Source organism: Cucurbita pepo, chromosome 15, assembly GCF_057944985.1.
Source record: "Cucurbita pepo subsp. pepo isolate OVF chromosome 15, ASM5794498v1, whole genome shotgun sequence".
Taxonomy (NCBI): domain Eukaryota; kingdom Viridiplantae; phylum Streptophyta; class Magnoliopsida; order Cucurbitales; family Cucurbitaceae; genus Cucurbita; species Cucurbita pepo.
The window spans coordinates 2,834,045-2,856,496 of NC_141812.1; the positions used below are offsets into that span (position 1 = coordinate 2,834,045).

Sequence of the window (22,452 nt, forward strand, 5' to 3'; positions counted from 1 at the left end):
AGGCATAATGCTTTATAAATGAAAACTCTTTGGACTTTTTTAAAGGTCAATCCTTCCCTACTCGTTAAAACTCAACATAGTTATATTTTTTTTTTCTTAATTCATCGTTAAATATGTAATATCCCACATCGACGGGAGAGTAGAACAAAGCATTTGGTGTGGAAACCTTTCCTTAGTAGACGCATTTTAAAACAGTAAGGCTTACGACAATAAGTAAATGGCTAAAGCAGACTATATTGTTAGCGGTGGACTTGGACTATATTTGAAGCATAGTAGTCCTTGATGCTATGATTAAATTTTTAGGTATCACACCGTGGATGTTAATTTTCATGTAGTAAAAGTTACACGTTGTAGGTTTCACGTTCTTCATAAATTTATATTTTTATAATTAATTTTGAATAAAAAACTATTAATATTTTAAAAACTATTCGTAAATATATTTAAAAATTATCTATTTACTCTTCATGGATTATCTCTCCTTTTCATTTTAAAGATCAGCATAAAATTTTTAAATATGAGAAGAATTTTTTTTTTTTTTTTTTTTTTTTTTTTTTTTTGTTAGTGTTAATATTGTATTGGCATTTTTGAAACATCCGAACGACTTATAAATGGTTGTACAAGAGATGACAAATATTCCATACATGAATAAAATTAAAATAAAATAATAAAAAAAAATTAAAATGATGTCCTAGACTTACCTAAGTTCTACAAAATAGAAATGCAACTACCCTACTCATGTTCGATGGTATTTGATGCACCGCCGCCGTCAACCGTACATGGGCGTCTTACATTTACGTGAAATATAAAAGTAGCACAAGACTTACTTTAAGAAATACTTAATAAGTGACCATAATATTGCGGTTAGAGAATGCAAACACATGCAACATGAATGAAAGTTATCATTTAAAACCGTATTCTCTTAGGCGTCTTTCCAGTCCGAGTCATCGGATGTGTATTTACTACTCTACACACGACCCACACATGTGAATGTGGACCCATTAGACGGTTCGCCCTGGGCCTCGTGCTGGCCAGGCTAGGGTCTTTGGTGCTGTTGTCAGACACCCAAAAGGAATAGCGACCGTCATAGGATCGTGATAAACATGATGATCATTTTTCATTTCATAATGTACGCGTTCGTACTAATCATAAGCTGAAACATCCCGATGCACGTGAACATATATTTATGCATGAAGTTCCAACATTTTTTTTCTTTGTAAATAAATCATACAAGACAACCCCATTTTTTAATTTCATTTCATTCATAGCATAACCTTTAAAATATGTCTCGGGTTGTATCTCATAAATATCCTTATCTCAAAACGTTTCATCACATGTCATACATGTCATGGCCCAATCTAATCATGTCACAGTATATCATAGTAGGAGGTGGGATCTCACAATCCACCTCCTTGGAGGCCAGCATCCTCGCTAACACATTACCAAGTGTCGGGCTCTAATACCATTTGTAACAGTAACCTAAGCTCAACTTGACATCTCGTGCACATCACTAACTTAAGCATCAAAAGGTGTTGAATAGATCAAAATCTTTCATCCTACGATACTTCATTATGTCATTGGCTAAAAGGTTGATCCAATAACGAATTTCTTTTATATTTTTGTTAGGCTCGGTTGGATTCAAACTCTCATCAAAGTATAACATAGTTTAACTTTGGAGTAAAAAGTTCCATATATATCCTATTAACAATTTCCTATATTTAGTTATTGCACGAACAATTGTATTGTATATGTCTAGATAAATAAAGTTAGAAAATTAAGAATATTTAGACTGTACAGCTCCTTAATCTAACACTATAACAAGTTTATTCGACTATATATATCAGACAAAACACAAATAGATTGTTAAAAGAAGTGAGTAAATTAAACTCAAAAAAAAAAAAATGAGGCCTCAAAACATCTTTTGTTTCATCATATTGCTCACTTTTGAATCAAACATGATTATTGACTCATGTTTTGCACAATCTGATTCTAAATACTCGCTCCCAGGGACCTCGTGGAAAGTGATCATTTTGAATCAAATGAATGGTTTATCTCTGTTGGTTCATTGCAAGTCAAAAGATAGCGATTTTGGTGCGCAACAGATCAGCCCTGGAGGCCATTTCAATTGGAACTTTAAAGAAAACTTTTGGCAGACAACACTGTATTGGTGCAATTTTATGAGCGACCACGGACGTGCTTCTGGTGAAGTATTTTGGCCAGAAAAAAGGAACTGGCTTGGTGCTCGATGTGACCCTCATAACTGCATTTGGGTTGCTAGCGAGAACGGTATTTTCTTACGTCTTGGTTCTCAAGATTTGTATCAATTAATGTACCCATGGAAATGATGTAACCCAACACTTGCGAATATAATTATCGATCTAGGCATAATGCTTTATAAATGAAAACTCTTTGGACTTTTTTAAAGGTCAATCTTTCCCTACTCTTAAAACTCAACATAGTTACATTTTTTTTTAATTTTTTTTCTTAATTCATTGTTAAATATGTAAGATCCCACATCGGTTGGAGAGCGAAACGAAGCGTTTCGTGTCGAAACCTCTCCCTAATAGACGCGTTTTCAAATCGTGAGGCTTACGACGATTCGTAAATGGCTAAAGCGGACTATATTTATTAGTGGTGAACTTGGACAAACCGTCCTTGATGCTATGAATAAATTTTCAGGTATCACACAGTGGATACTGATTTTCATGTAGTAAAAATTGCACGTTTTAGGTTTCACGTTCTTCATAAATTTATAAATTTCGTTGGGTATTTTTTTTGTTTTTCAAAAAGACATCGAAGAATATGAAGATATTTAATTTGTTCCAATTTTTTGTTGGAGGTTTGATGATACCCACTCCAAATTATAGTGTTGGTTAAAGTGTTTCTTTCTATAATTCAATATTTAAACATGATATTTTTGAGTATAAAAGCTTTTCAGTTATGATATCTATTTTACCCTTTTGCTTTGACGATGTTCATTTTTTTCTTTGCAACTTGCCAACTTGCACACAACCACTGATTATTGCTTACTATTCCCTCTTCTTTCTCAACAAAATGAGGCCCAAAGTCCTTTTCCGCACTCATATCGTCATATTTTTCGATAAACAAATTTATCGTAGGCTAACTGAGAGAACTTCGACCTAATGATACAATTGTTAATTTGTGACAAAGGCATGTTTTCTTAGGGATGTACACAGATTGAGTTAGGTTGGTTGTGTTGGTGACCCGAACAACTCAAATAGAGCTCAAACTGGGTTGGATTGAGTTGTCAAGTTGTTTTCTTGTAACGACCATAATTTTTTGCATGCTCAAATTCGCTGCTAATTTTATCGGATGTTTCCGTCCTCCGTACTGAGACTATGACACGTGCATAGGGTAGACTCATATTTAAATTCATAGTCTTAGGTTAGAATATGTTGTTTTACATTTTATTGTTTTAAATTATTTTATTTTGTAATTGTTTTTATTTTTTTGAATTTCAGCATTTCGTATTTAAACACGTAAGACCATGACGGTGTTCTAGAGAAGATGATGTGTTAAATGTTTTCAACATTTATATTATAGATGATGTTTTCTTTTAAGAGTTATATTTCCGCATTAAACATAAGCATGAGACGTTAGTAGCGACTCTGAGTACATAGAGATTAAGAGTTTACATTTTTTTTAAAAAAAAATCCTACTAATCCATAATATATGTTAAATTAATAACTAAAATTTCATAAAATTTAAATATCAAATATTTGCATAACTAACATCGGTTACTAACATTATATATTCTTAATATTTTTTAAAAGTAGAGTATGATGCATAACTAACATCGATTACAAATGCATAACTAATATCGGTTACAAACGTTACATATTATTAATCTTTTTTATAAATGAAAACTCTTGTGACTTTTTTAAAGGTCAATCCTTCCCTACTCGTTAAAGCTCAACATAGTTATATTTTTTTTTTCTTAATTCATCGTTAAATATGTAAGATCCCACATCGACGGGAGAGTAGAACAAAGCATTTGGTGTGGAAACCTTTCCTTAGTAGATGCATTTTAAAACAGTGAGGATTACGACAATAAGTAAATGGCTAAAGTGGACTATATTTGTTAGCGGTGAACTTGGACAATATTTGAAGCATGAAAGTTGTAACGCCCCTAATTTTCTCTAACCTAATTAGCGACGTTACCTTGTACTTGTATAACGAAAGAACGAGAGTTTACGTAAGACAGTCTCAATAATGACAATATGTTCTTTATTATAAGTAGTTCATACCTAGGGGGAAAACAATAACGACAACCTAACCTAGAAATAATCAACAGATAACTAGAAGAACAATTGCAATAACTATCATCCGAGAGAATCCAACAAGACGCCTACGACACTACAAACCCTCCTTAAGACTTCCATGGCCTTCGCAGCGTTCACCGTCAGCCGTACATGGGGGCCTTGCCCTTACCTGAAAACATAGGTAGCACGTGGCTTGAGTATTATATAAAATATCCAGTAAGTCGCCCCACTATTGGGGTTAAGCATATAATCATACATTAGGATACATGCGATCGCATACAATACACATACATAACCACAAGTGTCAAAAGAAAGAAAACGAGAGAGGGGTCGGTCTTCCATTCCTTCCCATGGCCTTAGGCCCTTGCTTTATCCAGGCAGGGTGGATGCATGGTACTTTCTCCCACATGGCCCACGTGTGTGACTGTGGGCCCACCATGCGAGTTTGCATGCGAACTCCCTGGGCCTTGCTTGGTCGGGTACGTATGACATACAATACCAGACGCCACGAAAAAGGAGGGCATGCATGATATCGTAGCGAACACAATATCGAATGTACGCGTTCGTACCATCATTAGCATAACGGGGGAGTGCCCCATGTACATAACACATAGCGTGCATGAGGTTCTTAAGGTTTACCTCCATGGCATTATACATACAACGTTCCATCCCCTCACCGCATTACATAGACTAACTGGGTTAAACATCGAGTAAGCATATCGTAGCATACTAGTCATCACATTCATGGCATGCGAGGTTCTCATTACAATCATGACATGTCAATCAAGTTCCTACATACAGGATAGCAAACTGTGGCACAAACATCACATACATAAACATGACATACATTAGCGTTTTACGACAAGAACATATAACCTAGCATACATCAACAACACACATGGTGCATGCAAGGGCCATAGGGCACGCACCATCATACACACATAACTAACACCAACAGCACATGGGCCATGTGTGGGAAAGTACCATGCATCCACCCTGCCTGGACAAAGCAAGGGCCTAAGGCCATGGGAAGGAATGGAAGACCGACCCCTCTCTCGTTTTCTTTCTTTTGACACTTGTGCTTATGTATGTGTATTGTATGCGATCGCATGTATCCTAATGTATGATTATATGCTTAACCCGAACAGTGGGGCGACTTACTGGGTATTTTATATAATACTCAAGCCACGTGCTACCCATGTTTTCAGGTAAGGGCAAGGCCCCCATGTACGGCTGACGGTGAACGCTGCGAAGGCCATAGACGTCTTAAGGAGGGTTTGTAATCTCGTAGGCTTCTTGTTGGATTCTCTCGGATGATAGTTATTGCAATTGTTCTTCTAGTTATCTGTTGATTATTTCTAGGTTAGGCTGTCCAGGTATGAACTACTTATAATAGTGAACATATTGTCATTATTGAGACTGTCTTACGTAAACTCTCGTTCTTTCGTTATACAAGTACATGGTAACGTCGCTAATTAGGTTAGAGAAAATTAGGGGCGTTACAGTTGGTATCAGAGCGCTAGGTCACAGGTCTTGTAGACTAGCCTACGATATAGGCCTAAGGCACTTCCATGGTCCTCCAGCAACCACACCGTCACCGTTAGGTATGTGTATATATTGTAAGGAAGAATTACAGTTGTACGCTCTCTTGTCCTGATGTTAATGCGTTCCATAATGTGACAGATATATGCTTGTGTGTGTATCCGGCTAATGCCATTGTATGTGTACGTGACTTTTGCCCTTGTGATTGTTCATAGAAGTGGATAGATTAGTATGTAACCTCACAGCTATTGCTAGGTTTAGATATGCCACCCAGGACGCGAGGAGGGAGTACTAGGAGGCGAACCCCAGTTAGTGGTAGGAGCAGAAGGGGACGGGATCCCAACCGCGAGGACACCGTGGAAGGGCCCGACGTAACGATGACATGCCCGCTGCTAGCGACACCCCAGCCCGCCCGAGACTCAGCAGTGGAATTGGTAGACGTATTGCGGATTGTAGTACGAAACTTGTCCGATGACCAACTGGCTAATGACTCAGCCTCCACTATGGAAGCCAGATGCCTGCAGGATTTTAAGAGAGGTGACCCGCAAACCTTCAAGGGAACTTCTGATGACCCGGCAGAGGCACAGTTGTGGCTGAGTTCCATAGAGATCGTATTTAGGCTGACAAACTGTCCCGAAGACCAAAAGGTGGAATGCGCAGCATTCATGCTGCGTGCCGATGCTCAAGTATGGTGGCGCAGACCCACCAGCTTATCAGACCCGGGGGGGGGGGGGAATCTCATGGACAAAATTTAAGGAGGCCTTTGCAGTGGCGTACTACCCAGAGGACGTGCAGAAACGCAAGCATCAGGAATTCACTCACCTGAAGCAGAGAGGGCGTTCGGTTACTGCCTATGCCAGAGAGTTCACCAAGTTGAAATGCTTCGCCCCGGACTTGGTAGACACCGACTATAGGATGGCCTGCCGATTTGTGCTAGGGTTGGACCGAAAGATCCATAACGTGGTTGAAGCGATAGCACCTACGGCTTATGCTGACGCGCTGAGAGTAGCGCGGGCCATGGAGGGGACCGATGGACCGAGCGAATCCTACTCATCGACCCAAAGACGAAAATGACGCAGTGACTGAGATGACTGTCGCGAATCCCGCTCATCAACTGAGAGACAGAGATGACGCCGTGATTGAGATGACCGCCGCGATTCATCCTCATCCCTGCCACCGAGACGACCAGATAGACGATGCCGCGATTCCAGGCGGGGCCAGCAGGGGAGAGAGGGCAGGTCAGACGATAGACCCAAGTGGAACGAGTGTGGGAAGAACCATTGGGGGCAGTGCCTGGCTCGCTCTGGGGCTTGCTTCTGATGTGGGAAGGAGAGTCACTTAGCCAGAGACTGCCCGGGAGGCCGCGCCAATGACGTCGGGGGTCAGCAGAGACCACTACGCATAGCAGATGCCCCCACTCAAAACCGCCCTCCAGCGAGAGCCTATGCCTCCACTAGTAGGGACTGTTAGATAAAACCTTTGTTTTTCCTTATTTAGATTCACACGTTTACATTTAATTCTCCGTTTGACCATTTGACAAACACGTCGAATGGATTAGCGAATTCTTAGACGGCAATTTTCTAGTAAGTGGCACAGATTCAGTTGGCCACTCTCTACCAATTTTTAGGATAGGTTATATTTAAATAGGAAATCTGTTCAGAAGATTTCATAACCTGATTTTGAAGAGCAGTCAAACTTTCAGTCCTTCTCTCTTTGTTATTTTACGCATTTTATTTTTCTTCCAACAACCTCTTGTCGACAATTTCCTCTCACCGAAAAGAAAGGATTTCCCTGGCCGATTATCGAAATCCAACAAGTGGTATCAGAGCCAGGTTGAAGCCATCGGTGTATATCATTGCGGAGGAGCTATCCTATCAACAATCAAGTTGAATAGCTCAAGTGGTTAGAGTGTCGACCTAACAACACACAGGTCTCAGGTTTGAGTAGAAGAAAATGCAAAGTGCGAAAATAAGCACATCGTGGGGTCCTCCATCCCAGCAGGCTCGCTCACTCCTCCACGCCGCCGCCAAGTGCTGGCATCTCCATCACCACCACGAAGAGGTCGACGTCGTGATGACGGGCGTCGAGGTGTCGTTGAGCAAGTGATCAGGGAGACAACGATCGCCGTCGTTCAGTATCCGATATTGAGAAACGATCGAGTATCGGGAGGATCGACTGGCGTTCGCCGCCATATTACGATCTGTGCCCCCACATCTCTCTCCACCAAGCGCACCGCGCAATCGGCCTGGGAAGGAATTAAATCCCGTCGGATCGGTGTACAGCGAGTGCGGGAATCCAACATTGAGCAGCTGTGGAAGGAGCTCTCGGAGATCCGCTTTAAGGACGGCGAGAATCCGTCGATGATTTTTCAATGCGAATCACAGGGCTCGCCAACAGCATCACCACACTCGGTGGCAGCATCAGCGAGACAGAAATCGTGAAGAAGATGCTGCAGGTCGTCCCCGATCACCTCGAGCAAGTTGCAATTTCAATCGAGACACTGCTTGACGTGAATGACCTAACGGTGGAAGAGGTGACCGGAAGACTGCGTAACGTCGAGCAGCGGAAGAAAAATACAATTTCAGCTGTCGACAAGGAGGGTCGTCTACTCCTCACTGAGGAGGAATGGCTTGCACGCCTAAAGCTCCGTGACGACACCGGCGAGAGCAATGGGCCCTCCAGCCGCAAAGGCGGTAAGAAGCCGTGGAAATCTCGCCGGCGCATGCACGGGAAAGAGGTGAATCAAAAGAAGGAGGAGTCGACTGATGACGGGCCAATCCAGTGCTCGTACTATGGGAAGAGAGGTCACCTGAGTAAGAATTGCTGGAGCAAGCTCAGGAACAAGGAGACGCCCGAAAAGGACCATGTGGCTCAATTCGAGGAGGATGAGCCGGCCCTTTTCATGGTGACTGCATCAGTCCTACCTGACGTCAAACCCGAGGAAGAGCTCCCCAAATCCACAGAGGTAATCAACGACGGCATAACTGCTCCGGTGAGCGTCGAACCCGAGGAAGAGCTCCAACTGTGCATAACAAATGCACCGGCTGGGGAGCCAATTCGACTGAAGGAGGAGCGAGTGCTCGCTTAAATCGGTGAAAGAGGCGAGCAGCAAGAGCACCGGCGATGGGTCCTCGACACGGGGGCAACAAACCATATGACCGGGGCCAAGTCTGCGTTCTCCGAGCTTGACTCGGGGATTCGCAGGACGATGAAATTCGGCGACGGCTCCGTCGTCGAGATCGAAGGGCACGACACCATCTTATTCGTCGGCAAGGGAGGCAATCATCACAAGCTGACCGGCGTCTACTTCATCCCGAGACTCAAGGCTAATATTGTGAGCCTGGGTCAACTCGATAAGGCAGGCTGCCACATTTCCATCAAACGCGGGCTACTTAGGATCCGCGATGATCGACGACGGTTGCTCACGCAAGTTCGGTGCATGACAAACTGCCTTTACATCCTAAAGCTAGAGATAGAGCAACCAGTCAACTTCTCGGCCAGGTACCGGAAGATGGAAGACCTATTAGGAAGAGGTGAACCACCTGGACTGGCGGCGCGCCAACTCGAAGAAGAGGCGACCGAACAAGACGTGGAGTCTGGAGGACATGCCGCCAGGGACACCGAGCAACCGGTCAACCTCTCGGCCAGGTACCGGAAGATGGAAGACCTATTAAGGAGAGGTGAACCACCTGGACTGGCGGCGCGCCAACTCGAAGAAGAGGCGGCCGAACAAGACGTGGAGTCTGGAGGACATGCCGCCAGGGACACCGAGCAACCGGTCAACCTCTCGGCCAGGTACCGGAAGATGGAAGACCTATTAGGGAGAGGTGAACCACCTGGACTGGTGGCGCGCCAACTCGAAGAAGAGGCGGCCGAACAAGACGTGGAGTCTGGAGGACATGCCGCCAGGGACACCGAGCCATAGGGCTCAAAACGGAGTTCAAACGAAACAAAATAAGGCAGATATAACACAGGTTTTAGGAGGAGATTGTTAGATAAAACCTTTGTTTTTCCTTATTTAGATTCACACGTTTACATTTAATTCTCCATTTGACCATTTGACAAACACGTCGAATGGATTAGCGAATTCTTAGACGGCAATTTTCTAGTAAGTGGCACAGATTCAGTTAGCCACTCTCTACCCATTTTTAGGATAGGTTATATTTAAATAGGAAATCTGTTCAGAAGATTTCATAACATGATTTTGAAGAGCAGTCAAACTTTCAGTCCTTCTCTCTCTCTATTATTTTACGCATTTTATTTTTCTTCCAACAACCTCTTGTCGACAATTTCCTCTCACCGAAAAGAAAGGATTTCCCTGGCCGATTATCGAAATCCAACAGGGACGTGGAAAACCCGGATGCGGCGGTGATAGGTACACTATCCGTCCTTGGCCATTTTGCTTTGACGTTATTTGACTCCGGGTCTACGCACTCCTTTATTTCCACTGATTTTGTTAGTCAAGCAAGGATCGTATTAGAACCCTTGTTACATGATTTTCTAGTAGGCACCCTGGCAGGGGTGGATATGGTTGCCGCCTATAGGGTAAGGAATGGTCACGTAGTAGTATCAAGGGTTAGCTTGGGTGTAAACTTAATGGTGGTCGATATGACCGTGTATGATGTAATCCTAGGCATGGACTGGTTAGCAGAAAACCATGCTAGCATAGATTGTCACAAGAAGGAGGTCATTTTCACGTCACCGTCGAGGACTAGGTTTAGATTCAAGGGCACCAATCTGGGTACAATGTCCAAGGTGATATCGATGATGAAGGCGAAGAAGCTGGTCCAGCACGGGGCCTGGGCGATACTAGCCAACGTGGCAAGGATCAAGGAAGAAGGCGTCTCCCTAACCGCGTTGCCTGTAGTAAGTGAGTTCCCAGAGGACTTGCCAGGGATTCCCCCATCCCGAGATGTCGACTTTTCTATAGAACTGGAACCAGGAACCGACCCCATATACAAGGCCCCGTATCACATGGCACCAGCAGAGCTGAAAGAACTTAAGATGCAACTACAAGAACTGCTAGACAAGGGGTTTATCAGACCGAGCGTGTCACCTTGGGGTGCACTGGTATTATTCATCAAGAAAAAAGGCGGTTCCATGCGCTTGTGTATTGATTACAGGGAACTGAATAAGAGGACGGTGAAGAATAGGTACCCCCTCTCACGCTCGAGGACTTGTTTGATCAGCTCAGAGAGGCCACAGTGTTTTCAAAAATTGATTTTCGTTCAGGTTACCACCAGATCAAGATAAAAAACGAGGGCGTGCCAAAAACAGCTTTCAGAACAAGGTACGGCCATTATGAGTTTGTGGAAATGTCATTTGGACTCACTAATGCTCCTATAGTGTTTATAGAATTGATGAATCGGGTGTTCAAGGAATATTTGGATACCTTTGTCATTGTATTCATAGATGACATCCTGGTGTATTCAAGGACGAATCAGGAACACCAAACGCACCTGAGGAAGGCTTTGACAGTCTTGAGGGAAAATAGGTTCTATGCCAAATTCTCGAAGTGTGAGTTTTGGTTACGAGAAGTCTCGTTCCTGGGACATGTGATATCGGCGAAAGGAGTATCAGTTGACCCTGCCAAGGGGGAAGCGGTCACCGGCTGGGCCCGTCCAACTACTGTGATTGAGGTACGGAGTTTTCTGGGTCTGGCAGGCTACTACCGACGCTTCGTGCAAGACTTTTCCAAGATAGTGGCACCCCTCTTACGACTAACTCGAAAGGCTACAGCGTTCGTATGGACTGAGGAGTGCGAGGCAAGCTTCCGGGACCTGAAGGAGAGACTTACGACCACACCCGTGCTCACAATGCCTGATGGTACAGGGAACTATGTCATTTTCAGTGATGCTTCCAAGAAGGGTCTGGGGTGCGTGTTAATGCAACCTGGGAAGGTTATTGCCTACTCCTTCAGACAGCTGAAGGACTATGAAAAGAACTACCCTGTGCATGACTTGGAACTGACAGCAGTAGTCTTCGCGTTAAAGATATGGCGACACTACCTGTATGGGGAGAGGACTCAGATCTATACCGACCATAAGAGCCTGAAGTACTTCTTCACCCAGAAGGAGTTGAATATGAGACAATGACGGTGGCTAGAACTAGTCAAGGATTATGATATAGATATCCAGTACCACGTCGGGAAGGCCAACGTAGTTGCAGATGCCCTAAGTAGGAAGACAGCGCATTCGTCGGCACTAATCACGAAAGAACCCAGAGTGCAGGTAGACTTCAAGCGAGCAGAAATAGCAGTAGCCTTGGAAGGTATTAAGGTGTAACTGGCTCGGCTAACTGTACAACCCACCCTTCGGCAGAGAATTATTGAGGCGCAGGCAAGGGACTCTAGTTTAGCGAGGGCACTTAACGAAATGGAGACAGAACCAGGTGGTGGGTACTCCAAGTCAGCAGATGGTGGGTTACTGTACTGGCTTGTGTGTACCGGCGATAGGGGAATTGAGGGGTGAAATACTGAGAGAAGCGCGCATAACTCCCCATTCGTCATGCACCCTGGCGGTACGAAGATGTATCAGGACCTCAGACCCCACTTCTGGTGGTGTGGCTTGAAGAAGATATCGTACAGTTTGTCGGCAAATGCTTAGTTTGCCAACAGGTTAAAGCACCCAGACATAGACCAGCAGGATTACTACAACCCCTCAATATACCAGAATGGAAGTGGGAGAACATCGCCATGGATTTCATAGTGGGCCTACCTAAGACGTTGAAGGGTTACACTGTCATATGGGTGGTCGTGGACAGATTGACAAAGTCAATGTTAAATAAAACCTGAGTTTTTCCTTATTTACATTCACACGATTTCATTAGTTGATTGAATACCTCCGTTTGACCATTTGACAAACACGTCGAATGGATTACCAAAGTTTTAGACGGCAATTTTGTAGGAAGTGATAGATTTAGTTGGCCACTCTCCAACCATTTTTACGATAAATTATATTTAAATAGTTAAATCTGTTCAGAAGATTTAACAACCTGATTTTAAGCACAGTCAAAATTTTAGCAATTCTCTCTCTTTGTTATTTTACGCGTTTTATTTTCTTCCAACAACTTCCTGTCAACGATTTCCTCTCACCGAAAAGAAAAGGATTTCCCTATCGAAATACAACAGTCAGCACATTTCCTCCCCAGCAAGGCCACCTATACAGTAGACAATTGGGCACAACTGTACATGAAGGAAATCGTCAGATTACATGGGGTCCCCGTGTCGATTGTATCAGACCGAGACCCACGTTTTACTTCAGCATATTGGCGTGGACTCTAGAAAGCGTTGGGCACTCGATTGGACTTCAGCATAGTGTATCACCCACAGACCGATGGACAGATGGAACGCTTGAACCAAATTCTAGAGGACATGTTGGGGGCCTGTGTACTTGATTTCACTGGGAGTTGGGACTTGAAATTGCACCTTATCGAATTCGCTTATAATAACAACTACCCGGCGACAATCGGTATGGCACCGTACGAGGCATTGTATGGAAGGCGGTGTAGGACACCATTATGCTAGGGCGAGGTAGGAGAACGGGAACTGGTGGGTACAGAGCTGGTCCAAGTCACGAACGAGGCGATGCAGCAGATCAGGGGGAGGATGCGCATTGCTCAAATTAGACAGAAGAGTTACGCGAACTCAAGACGAAGAAACCTGGAGTTCGAAGTGGGCGACATGGTATTCCTGAAGGTGGCCCCCATGAAGGGTGTTCTAAGGTTCGGACGCAAGGGCAAACTAAGTCCGCGCTTCATAGGACCCTTCGAGATTTTGGAGCGAATCGAACCCGTTGCGTATAGGTTAGCCCTACCCCCGTCTCTCTCATCCATACACAACGTGTTCCATGTATCGACACTTCGTAGGTACTTAGCGAACCCCACGCACGTGATAGATTATTCGACTCTGGACGTGACCGAAGACTTAAGATACAAGGAGAAACCAGTGGGGGTCCTACCTCGCAAGATAAAAACCTTGCGCACCAGAGAAATTGCATTTATCAAGGTGTGGTAGGGGAACCAATCAGCAGAGGAGGCCACCTAGGAATGAGAGGATGAGATGAGGGAGAAGTACCTAGAGTTGTTCATGGATGCAAACCCTTTCGAGAACGAAAGTCCTTAACAGGGAGGAGTGATGTAACGATACACATTCCAAAACAAAAAAAAAAGGGCGTGCCAAAAATCTCGCGATTTTCGGTGGGATTCCCTCGGACCCCATTAAACCCTAGGGTCACAGTGGCTGCCTCTCGGTGAGCCAGCCATTGCTGTACCGTGAGCGAGAGCGAGGGGCAGTCAGATCGGGTTGGGAGATTGATAACGCCGCGAGCTTTAGGTAGGAGCGGGCGCTAGTGTACGTCGGGGCAAGGGGAGACAGACGCGCCACCGGAGACAGACGAACGACGATCCCACCGGTGATAGTAGTCAAGTCCCGTGATTAGGGTTGTCAAGGCTTCAGAGCGAGGAAGACGAAGCGGCGGGCACGGGTCGACCCTCGGCACTCTACAAGTTCGTCTCGGCTAGCATGCAGCCCGCACCTCGTAGGCCGCGCTCGAACACCACCACTGGGCCTCATTCCCTTTCAACCCAAACCAGAGACGCATCCAGAAACCCTGCGCCGTCAGTGTTTTTCGCAGCTCGTCGGTTTTGGCTTCATCGGCGGCTCCGTTGCACTCTCAGCTTAGCGGCTTGATGTTCAAATAATATACTGATTTCTAGGTTTTCGACCCTTCTGAAGCCATTCCCACCCTTGTTTCAACCATCTGAGGTCAGTATAACTCCATTTTGATAAAACAGCCTGTGATAGGGACGTACCTTGGTAGCTAGGCATAAGAGCTAGTTGTGAAAGGGCTCTAAGTGTATCATGTTATCTTATAGGAGGTAGTTAGGCGCCGGAGTTAGCATTGTGGGTGACTTCAGCCAAGGCCAAGGAGGTAAGTAACCTTACTGTTGGTGTTAGTTATGTATGTATGATGGTGCGTGCCCTGTGGCCCTTGCATGCACCATATGTGTTGTTGATGTATGCTAGGTTATATGTTCTTGCTGTGAAACGCTGATGTAGGCCATATTTATGTATGTGATGTTTGTGCCACGGTTTGCTACCCTGTATGTATGAGCTTGATTGACATGTCATGATTGTAATGAGAACCTCACATGCCATGAATGTGATGACTAGTATGCTACGATATGCTTACTCGATGTTTAACCCAGTTATGCTATGTAATGCAGTGAGGGGATGGAACGTTGTATGTATAATGACATGGAGGTAAACCTTAAGGACCTCATGCACGCTATGTGTTATGTACATGGAGCTTCCCCCGTTATGCTAATGATGGTACGGACGCGTACATTCGATATTGTGTTCGCTACGATATCATGCAGGCCCTCATTTTTCGTGGCGTCCGGTATTGTATGTCATACGTACCCGACTAAGTCAAGCCCAGGGAGTTCGCATGCGAACTCGCCTGGTGGTCCCACAGTCACGCACGTGGGCCATGTGTGGGAAAGTACCATGCATCCACCCTGCCTGGACAAAGCAAGGGTCTAAGGCCATGGGAAGGAATGGAAGACCGACCTCTCTCTCGTTTTCTTTCTTTTGACACTTGTGCTTATGTATGTGTATTGTATGCAATCGAATGTATCCTAATGTATGATTATATGCTTAACCCCAACAGTGGGGCGACTTACCGGGTATTTTATATAATACTCAAGCCACGTGCTACCCATGTTTTTAGGTAAGGGCAAGACCTCCATGTACAGCTGACAGTGAACGCTGCAAAGGCCATGAAAGTCTTAAGAAGGGTTTGTAGTGTCGTAGGCGTCTTGTTGGATTCTCTCGGATGATAGTTATTGCAATTGTTCTTCTAGTTAACTGTTGATTATTTCTAGGTTAGGCTGTCGTTATTGTTTTTCCCCAGGTATGAACTACTTATAATAATGAACGTATTGTCATTATTGAGACTATCTTACGTAAACTCTCGTTCTTTCGTTATACAAGTACAAGGTAACGTCATTAATTAGGTTAGAGAAAATTAGGGACGCTACCGTATGAAAGTCCTTGATGCTATGATTAAATTTTCAGGTATCACACAATGGATGTTGATTTTCATGTAGTAAAAATTACACGTTCTAGGTTTCACGTTATTCATAAATTTATAAATTTCCTTGGTTTGATGATACCCACTCCAAATTATAGTGTTCGTTAAGGTGTTACTTTCTATATGCCAATATTCAAACATGATCTTTTTGAGTATCAAAAGCTTTCCACTTATGATATCTATTTACCCTTTTGCTTCCCTAGATGTTCATTTTTTCTTTGCAACTTGCCAACTTGCACACACCCACTCATTATTGCCTACTACTCCCTCTTCTTTCTCAACAAAATGAGGCCCAAAGTCCTTTTCGACGCTCTTATTGTCATATTTTTCGATAAACAAATTGATCGTAAGCTAATTGAGAAAACTTCGACCTAATGATACCATTGTTAATTTGTGACAAAACGCATATTTTCTTAGGGATGTACATAGATTGAGTTAGGTTGGTTATGTTGGTGACCCAAACAACTCGAATAGAATTCAGATTGGGTTGGATTGGGTTGTCAAGTTGTTTTTCTATAACGACCCTAAATTTCTACCTACTCAAATTCGCTGCTAATTTTATCGGATGTCTCTGTCCTCTATATAGAGACTATGCACGTGCATAAGGTAGACTCATATTCAAACTCCTAGTCTTAAGTTAAAATAAGTTGTTTTGCATTTAATTGTTTTAAATTATTTTATTTTGTAATTGTTTTTATTTTTTTGAAATTCAATATTTTATATTTAAACAGGTAAGACCATGACATGACTGTGTTTTTCTAGAAAAGATAATGTTTTAAATGTTTTCGACTTTTATTATAGATGGTGCTTTCTTTTAGGAGTTATATTTTCGCATTAGACATAAGCACGAGACATTAGCAGCGACTCTGAGTAGGTAGAAATCTAGGGTCGTTACATTTTCTTTTAAAAAATCTTACTAATCCATAATATATATTAAATTAATAACTAAAATTTTATAAAATTTAAATATCAAATATTTACCATTGACAGCATAACTTACCTTGGTTGCAAAAGTTACTTAAAAAGTAGAGTATGATTGTGTTGGACTCTAACTCTATTTTCAGGTTGGTCGAGTGAACCCGACCAAAAAAAATTCAACCTACAAACTAATATGAATCATCAATTTTCCAAAAATTCAACCGAACCTAAACGAAAAAAAAAAAAAAATCTAACCGGTTAGTTCAAATGGGAGAAGTCGAACATGGGGCAACTCTAACATCTTTATGTTTTTCTCTAGCATAAGAGGTTTCCACGTTGAGTTTAATTATTTGTTCAAGTTTTGTCGAACTATTTGCTTAAATTAGAAAAGGGTATCTCCACAATCGTATGATATTGTCCACTTAGAAGTTTAAGCTCTCAGCTTTACTTTGGGCTTCCCCAAAAGAACTCGTACGAATAGAGATAGTATTCCCCACTTGTAAACTCATGATCTTTGAGTTGTTACACACTGGAAGGTACACTTTATGCGTATAGATAGTAACTTTCAATTATTTTTAGTCTTTCTTAACTATTATATCTTTAGGATCACTCTCTTTCGACTGTGATCTGGATTCTTCCATGTATCTCTCGTTTACTCTAGCATAACAAATGATCTCGTCAATCTGAATATGACGCTTTTTCCATGTTAAACCCAGCTTTTTCACTTTTGAATAGTGAAACCCGAGTTCAAGAGTTCAATCTGTCAAACTAATCTTCGTTTAGCTTCTAGAATCTATTTCTTAGTTCAAGATCCCTCTTACTAACTGGAATCAAAGAATTAGTAGACCTGTTCCGCCCAAAATGGGAGAAGAATAGCCCGTACCAGTTCCTTTAGTAGTTCAGGCAATGGGATTGTTCAACCGACAGGTGAATGAGTTTACCCAGTGATTCTCTCCTACCCCTCTCCCTTCAAACACTGTAACCAATCTGATCTCCCCTTTATTCATTTTTTTGGGACAAAGGAAACCTCCTTTAGTCTCGGCTGAAACTCAAGAAGGTTCAAAAGGCAATGGACTTGCTTTACCGAGTGAAAGAAGGCAAGGGAATAGAAGGGCTGGCGCTTTACCTTGTTCAATCAGGGAATTCAATCGAATTAATCTTTCATTTGATTCTCCCTTTGTAAACTCTATCTTCGTCTTCTGACTTAGCTCAATTATGTTCAAACTTATAATAGTAATATAAATTACAAATATTTAAATGTTGATCCCAGAATAACTCGTTCATTTGGTCGTGGTTCAAATGTTTCCTTCATTTTTTTCTCTCTATATTTAATATCTTTAAATATATTAATACATGAAGTTAATAAATAAATAAAGAAGGTAAAATAATTAAGATTAAATAGTTTGATGTAGAACTTTCAAGATAGAACATCTAGATCTAAACTTTTGTACTAAGAATAAAATATTTCACATTACTTTATGCTTTAAAAGATTCTATTTATTCTATTTTATATATTTATTGCTAAAAAGACCATAAACTTTAAAAACAGTAGACAAAATATTGGATGAAGTCTAAGTTTAGAAACATATTAGAAACTTTGTAATTTGAACTACGCTTCCCTTTTGTAAAAATTCAAATTTAAGAATTAACTAGAAACTTTTGATCGTTCATAGACTAGATAAACAAAAACAAAATATCAAAATTCAGAGACTAAACTTATAATCTAACCTAAAAGATCATTGACATATCAGTTCAAGAATGAGAGACTAAACTTAAAATTTAACGGGATTTGAAATAATTCTTTCAAGAAGAAAGGGGGCATTAGGTGGGTTTCTAATATCAAACTGAAAGAGGAAGGAAACCCTAATGAGGTGAGGAGGTATACCAAACTTGGAGTCTTATAACTTGGGGATTGGTTTTTGAATCAAGAGGAGAGGAAGTGTAACACCTCAAAATCGTGAACTTGACAACGATAATAATGGGCCAAAATAAATAATATTTATTAGCGGTGGGTTTGGACTATTACAAGTGGTATCAGAGCCAGATACTGGACAATGTACCAGCGAGGACGTTGGGCTCCCAAGAAACATATGACAGAGAGGGAAACGGAGCATTTTTTACAAGAGTGGAAATCTCTCTCTATTAAACCCGTTTTAAAATCGTGAGATTGACGACGATAAGTGATAGACCAAAACGGACAATATCTACTAACGGTGGGCTTAGGTCATAATGGACAATATCCGCTGACAGTGGGTTTAGGATGTTACACGAGAGATTCTAAGCTTGACAACGATAAGTGATGGGCCAAAACAAAGAATATCTACTAACGGTGGGTTTGGGCTGTTACAAGTGGTATCAGAGCAAGATATCGAACAATGTACCAGCGGGACGTTGGGCTCCCAAGAAACATCTGATGGAGAGGGAAACGGAGCATTGTTTACAAGGGTGTGGAAACCTCTCTCTAGTAAATCCGTTTTAAAACCGTGAGACTAACGGCGATACATAACGGGTCAAAACGGACAATATCTGCTAGTAGTGGGCTTGGGCCATAACGGACAATATCCGCTGACGGTGGGTTTAGGATGTTACCCGAGAGATTCTAAGCTTGACAACGGTAAGTAATGAGCCAAAACAAATAATATCTACTACTGGTGGGTTTGGGCTTTTCCAAATGGTATCAAAGCTAGATATCGAACAATTTACCAGCGAGGACGTTGGGCTCCCAAGAAACATCTGATAAAGAGGGAAACGGAGCATTTTTTACAAGAGTGTGGAAACCTCTCTCTATTAAATCCGTTTTAAAACCGTGAGGTTGACGACGACAAGTAATACGCTAAAACGGATAATATCTGCTAACAGTGGGCTTGGACCATAACAGACAATATCCACTGACGGTGGGTTTAGGATGTTACACGAGAGATTCTAAGCTTGACAACGGTAAGTAATGAGCCAAAACAAATAATATCTAGTGACGATAGGTTTGGGCTGTTACAAGTGATATTAGAGCCAGATATCGGACAATGTACTAGTGAGGATACTGGGCTCCCAAGGAACACCTATTGGAGAAGGGAACAGAGCATTTTTTACAAGGGTGTGGAAACCTCTCCCTAATAGATTTGTTTTAAAACCGTGAGACATACGACGATATGTAACGAATCAAAACGGACAATATCTATTATCGGAGGGCTTGGGAAGGTCGGTTTGGGGTCTTACACTAAAAGGGGGAAATTGCACATGCCCAAGTGCAGAAAAGGTTGGGTCAACAACAACAGATTTCTCTCATTTTTAGTGTTTGTTGGGAGCTTTAAGACAAAAGGGTCCTATGGCCTACTCATTGCTGTCCCCATTTTAGCATAGCCATGGATTCATTTGTTCATCCATAATGCTCTCCCCTCCTCCTCCTCCTCCTCCTCATCTACATCCATTCAACCCTAAACCCTCTGCCCATCTTCTCTCAAAAATCACTATCAACTAATCAATGCACTGACTTAGCCACACAAACTAACCTTCTCTCTTTTTCTTTAAGGATGAACATTCAAGAACCCTAAGAAAACTCATTACATACTTTCCAATTTCAGCCCCAAACACAGGAAAAACAGAGTAAATTACAGAGAGATCAATGGTACAGAGTACATACATGTATGTCCAGAAGCGCAACCGCCATTCAGATTTTGCATATATGGCCTGAAATGTCACTGTTATACTTGATTCCTATCATAATCATTCAAATTTTGAACTGAAGCACACGGAATGAAAGCAAAAAATGAGTAACGAAATTGAAGGATACTTGATCAATATCAATATCAGTTGAGGCTATTTTGTTGTTCTTCATTCAAGAAATCCATACTCAGTCGCACACCAAATTCCCCTAACACAACGAGAAGAAACGAGTGAGAACAAATTAAGAACAAAATCAAGGAAGAATGAGTAAGGAAATTAAAGAATACTTGATAAATATCAATATCAGTTCGTTTTCTTGTTGGAAGTAGAAGCTATTTCGTTGTTCTTCATTCAAGAAATCCATACTCACAGTCGCACACCAGATTCCCCCAACACAACGAGAAGACAAAATTAAGAAGGAAGATGAAGCAGAAGAAGAAGAAATTAAGAAATATGATGTCTCTCTATCATTTTCTTTTTCAATAGTTCTTTCGTTTGTTCTTCTTTTTCCGAGAATCTTTCGTTCTCTCTTTCTGAAATCTGTGTGGTGATTAAGATGTAGATGTAGTACCTGCAGCAGTAGTAGCAGCAGCAGTAGCAGCAGCAGCAGCAGCAGCAGCACGAGCCATTCCTTCCGTGACGGATGTAAGCTTCTGCAGATTCAATTTCACAACCGTATCTGCAAATAGACGCGTATCCTCTTCCGTATTCCCTTCCGGCACATCAACGATGTACGATTCCAAAACGACAGTCCAGATCTGACCATCGCGCTCCATCTCGTGCACCGTCGTTACGGACCGGTAGTTCCTCAATCGATGGTCGCCGCCTGTGATACTAAAACCTGTCACATATTGATCGTCGTCGAGTATATCGAGTCGCTCTGTACTCGTCGCCGCCGGGAGGCCGGAGATTACATAGACATCTCTGGTGCATCCTACGGTCATTATGAAGTCTTCGGCGACGGAACAGCTCTTAATGAAGTGCTTGTAAATCTGAGGCTTATCGAAGCGGCGGACGACGGACCAAACGACATCGCGCGGCGCTCGGATGAGTTGAGAGAGGAGAGAGGAGCATTGGCCTGGGCGGAGTTCGTAGGAGTGAAATTGGAAGACGAGATGCTTCAGGTCGTCAAACTCGTGCTGAGATAATCCGGCCGGGACGTTGAGGTGGTGGGTTGTGGCGGTGGTGGAGGCGGTGGCGGTGGCGGCGGCGGTGGCGGAGTCGAGGTGGTGGTGGTCGATTTCTGACGGTTCACCCATTTCCATTTATGTTTTAAGCGCTTTTCTTGTCCAAATGTCGGGCTTTAGACGGATGAGCGAAGACTTTTTGTTCTTTTTTTCTTTTTTTTTTTTTTTTTATTTTAAATATAAATTTTAAAAAATGAATTTTGTTTTATAAAATTTCTGGTTGGAGCGTTAAACGGTTAAACAAAAATTTTAAAAAATAAGAGATGTTTCAAGAAATTTCTTATTTTTATTTATTTTTTAAATATTCTCTTGCAAAGATTTTTTTGTAATAAATAATTTTATTTTAAAAGTTTAAATATAATATATATATATATATATATATATATATATATATATATATATATGTATGTATGTATGTATGTATAGATATAGATATATATAAAAGTTGAGCGAGAATGAGACGTAGGGTCAGGACGGAGAATGTAATCGTTGTCCCCGTCTTTTTTAGCTTGAAAATATATTTTTTAATTTTTTTTTAAATTCAATATTAATCAAATTTATTAAATTTATATTTTTTATTTAATGTATTTTAAAATTTTGATATTTTTATTATTTATATCTAATAAATTAATGAAAATTTAGATTATTTTATTCTAAACACTTTTTAAAATTTTATATTAAATTAAAACTATTATATTTAAATTATAAAAATATCAAAATTTAACTTTTTATTAAAATATTTAAATTTTAATAATATTTAAATTTAATATA

At 41.7% G+C, this 22,452-nt stretch overlaps 1 protein-coding gene across 1 annotated transcript; it reads right to left on the reverse strand.

Moving 5' to 3' along the window:
- Positions 1-20,421: 20,421 nt before the first annotated feature.
- LOC111811932 (abscisic acid receptor PYR1) lies at positions 20,422-21,819 on the reverse strand. The gene is made up of 3 exons (XM_087118014.1): positions 21,066-21,819; positions 20,622-20,702; positions 20,422-20,518 (listed from the first exon to the last, which is right to left on the reverse strand). Exons 1-2 carry the CDS (start codon positions 21,757-21,759, stop codon positions 20,638-20,640), a joined length of 759 nt encoding a protein of 252 aa, XP_086974140.1. The 5' UTR covers positions 21,760-21,819; the 3' UTR covers positions 20,422-20,518; positions 20,622-20,637.
- Between the last annotated feature and the right edge of the window lie 633 nt (positions 21,820-22,452).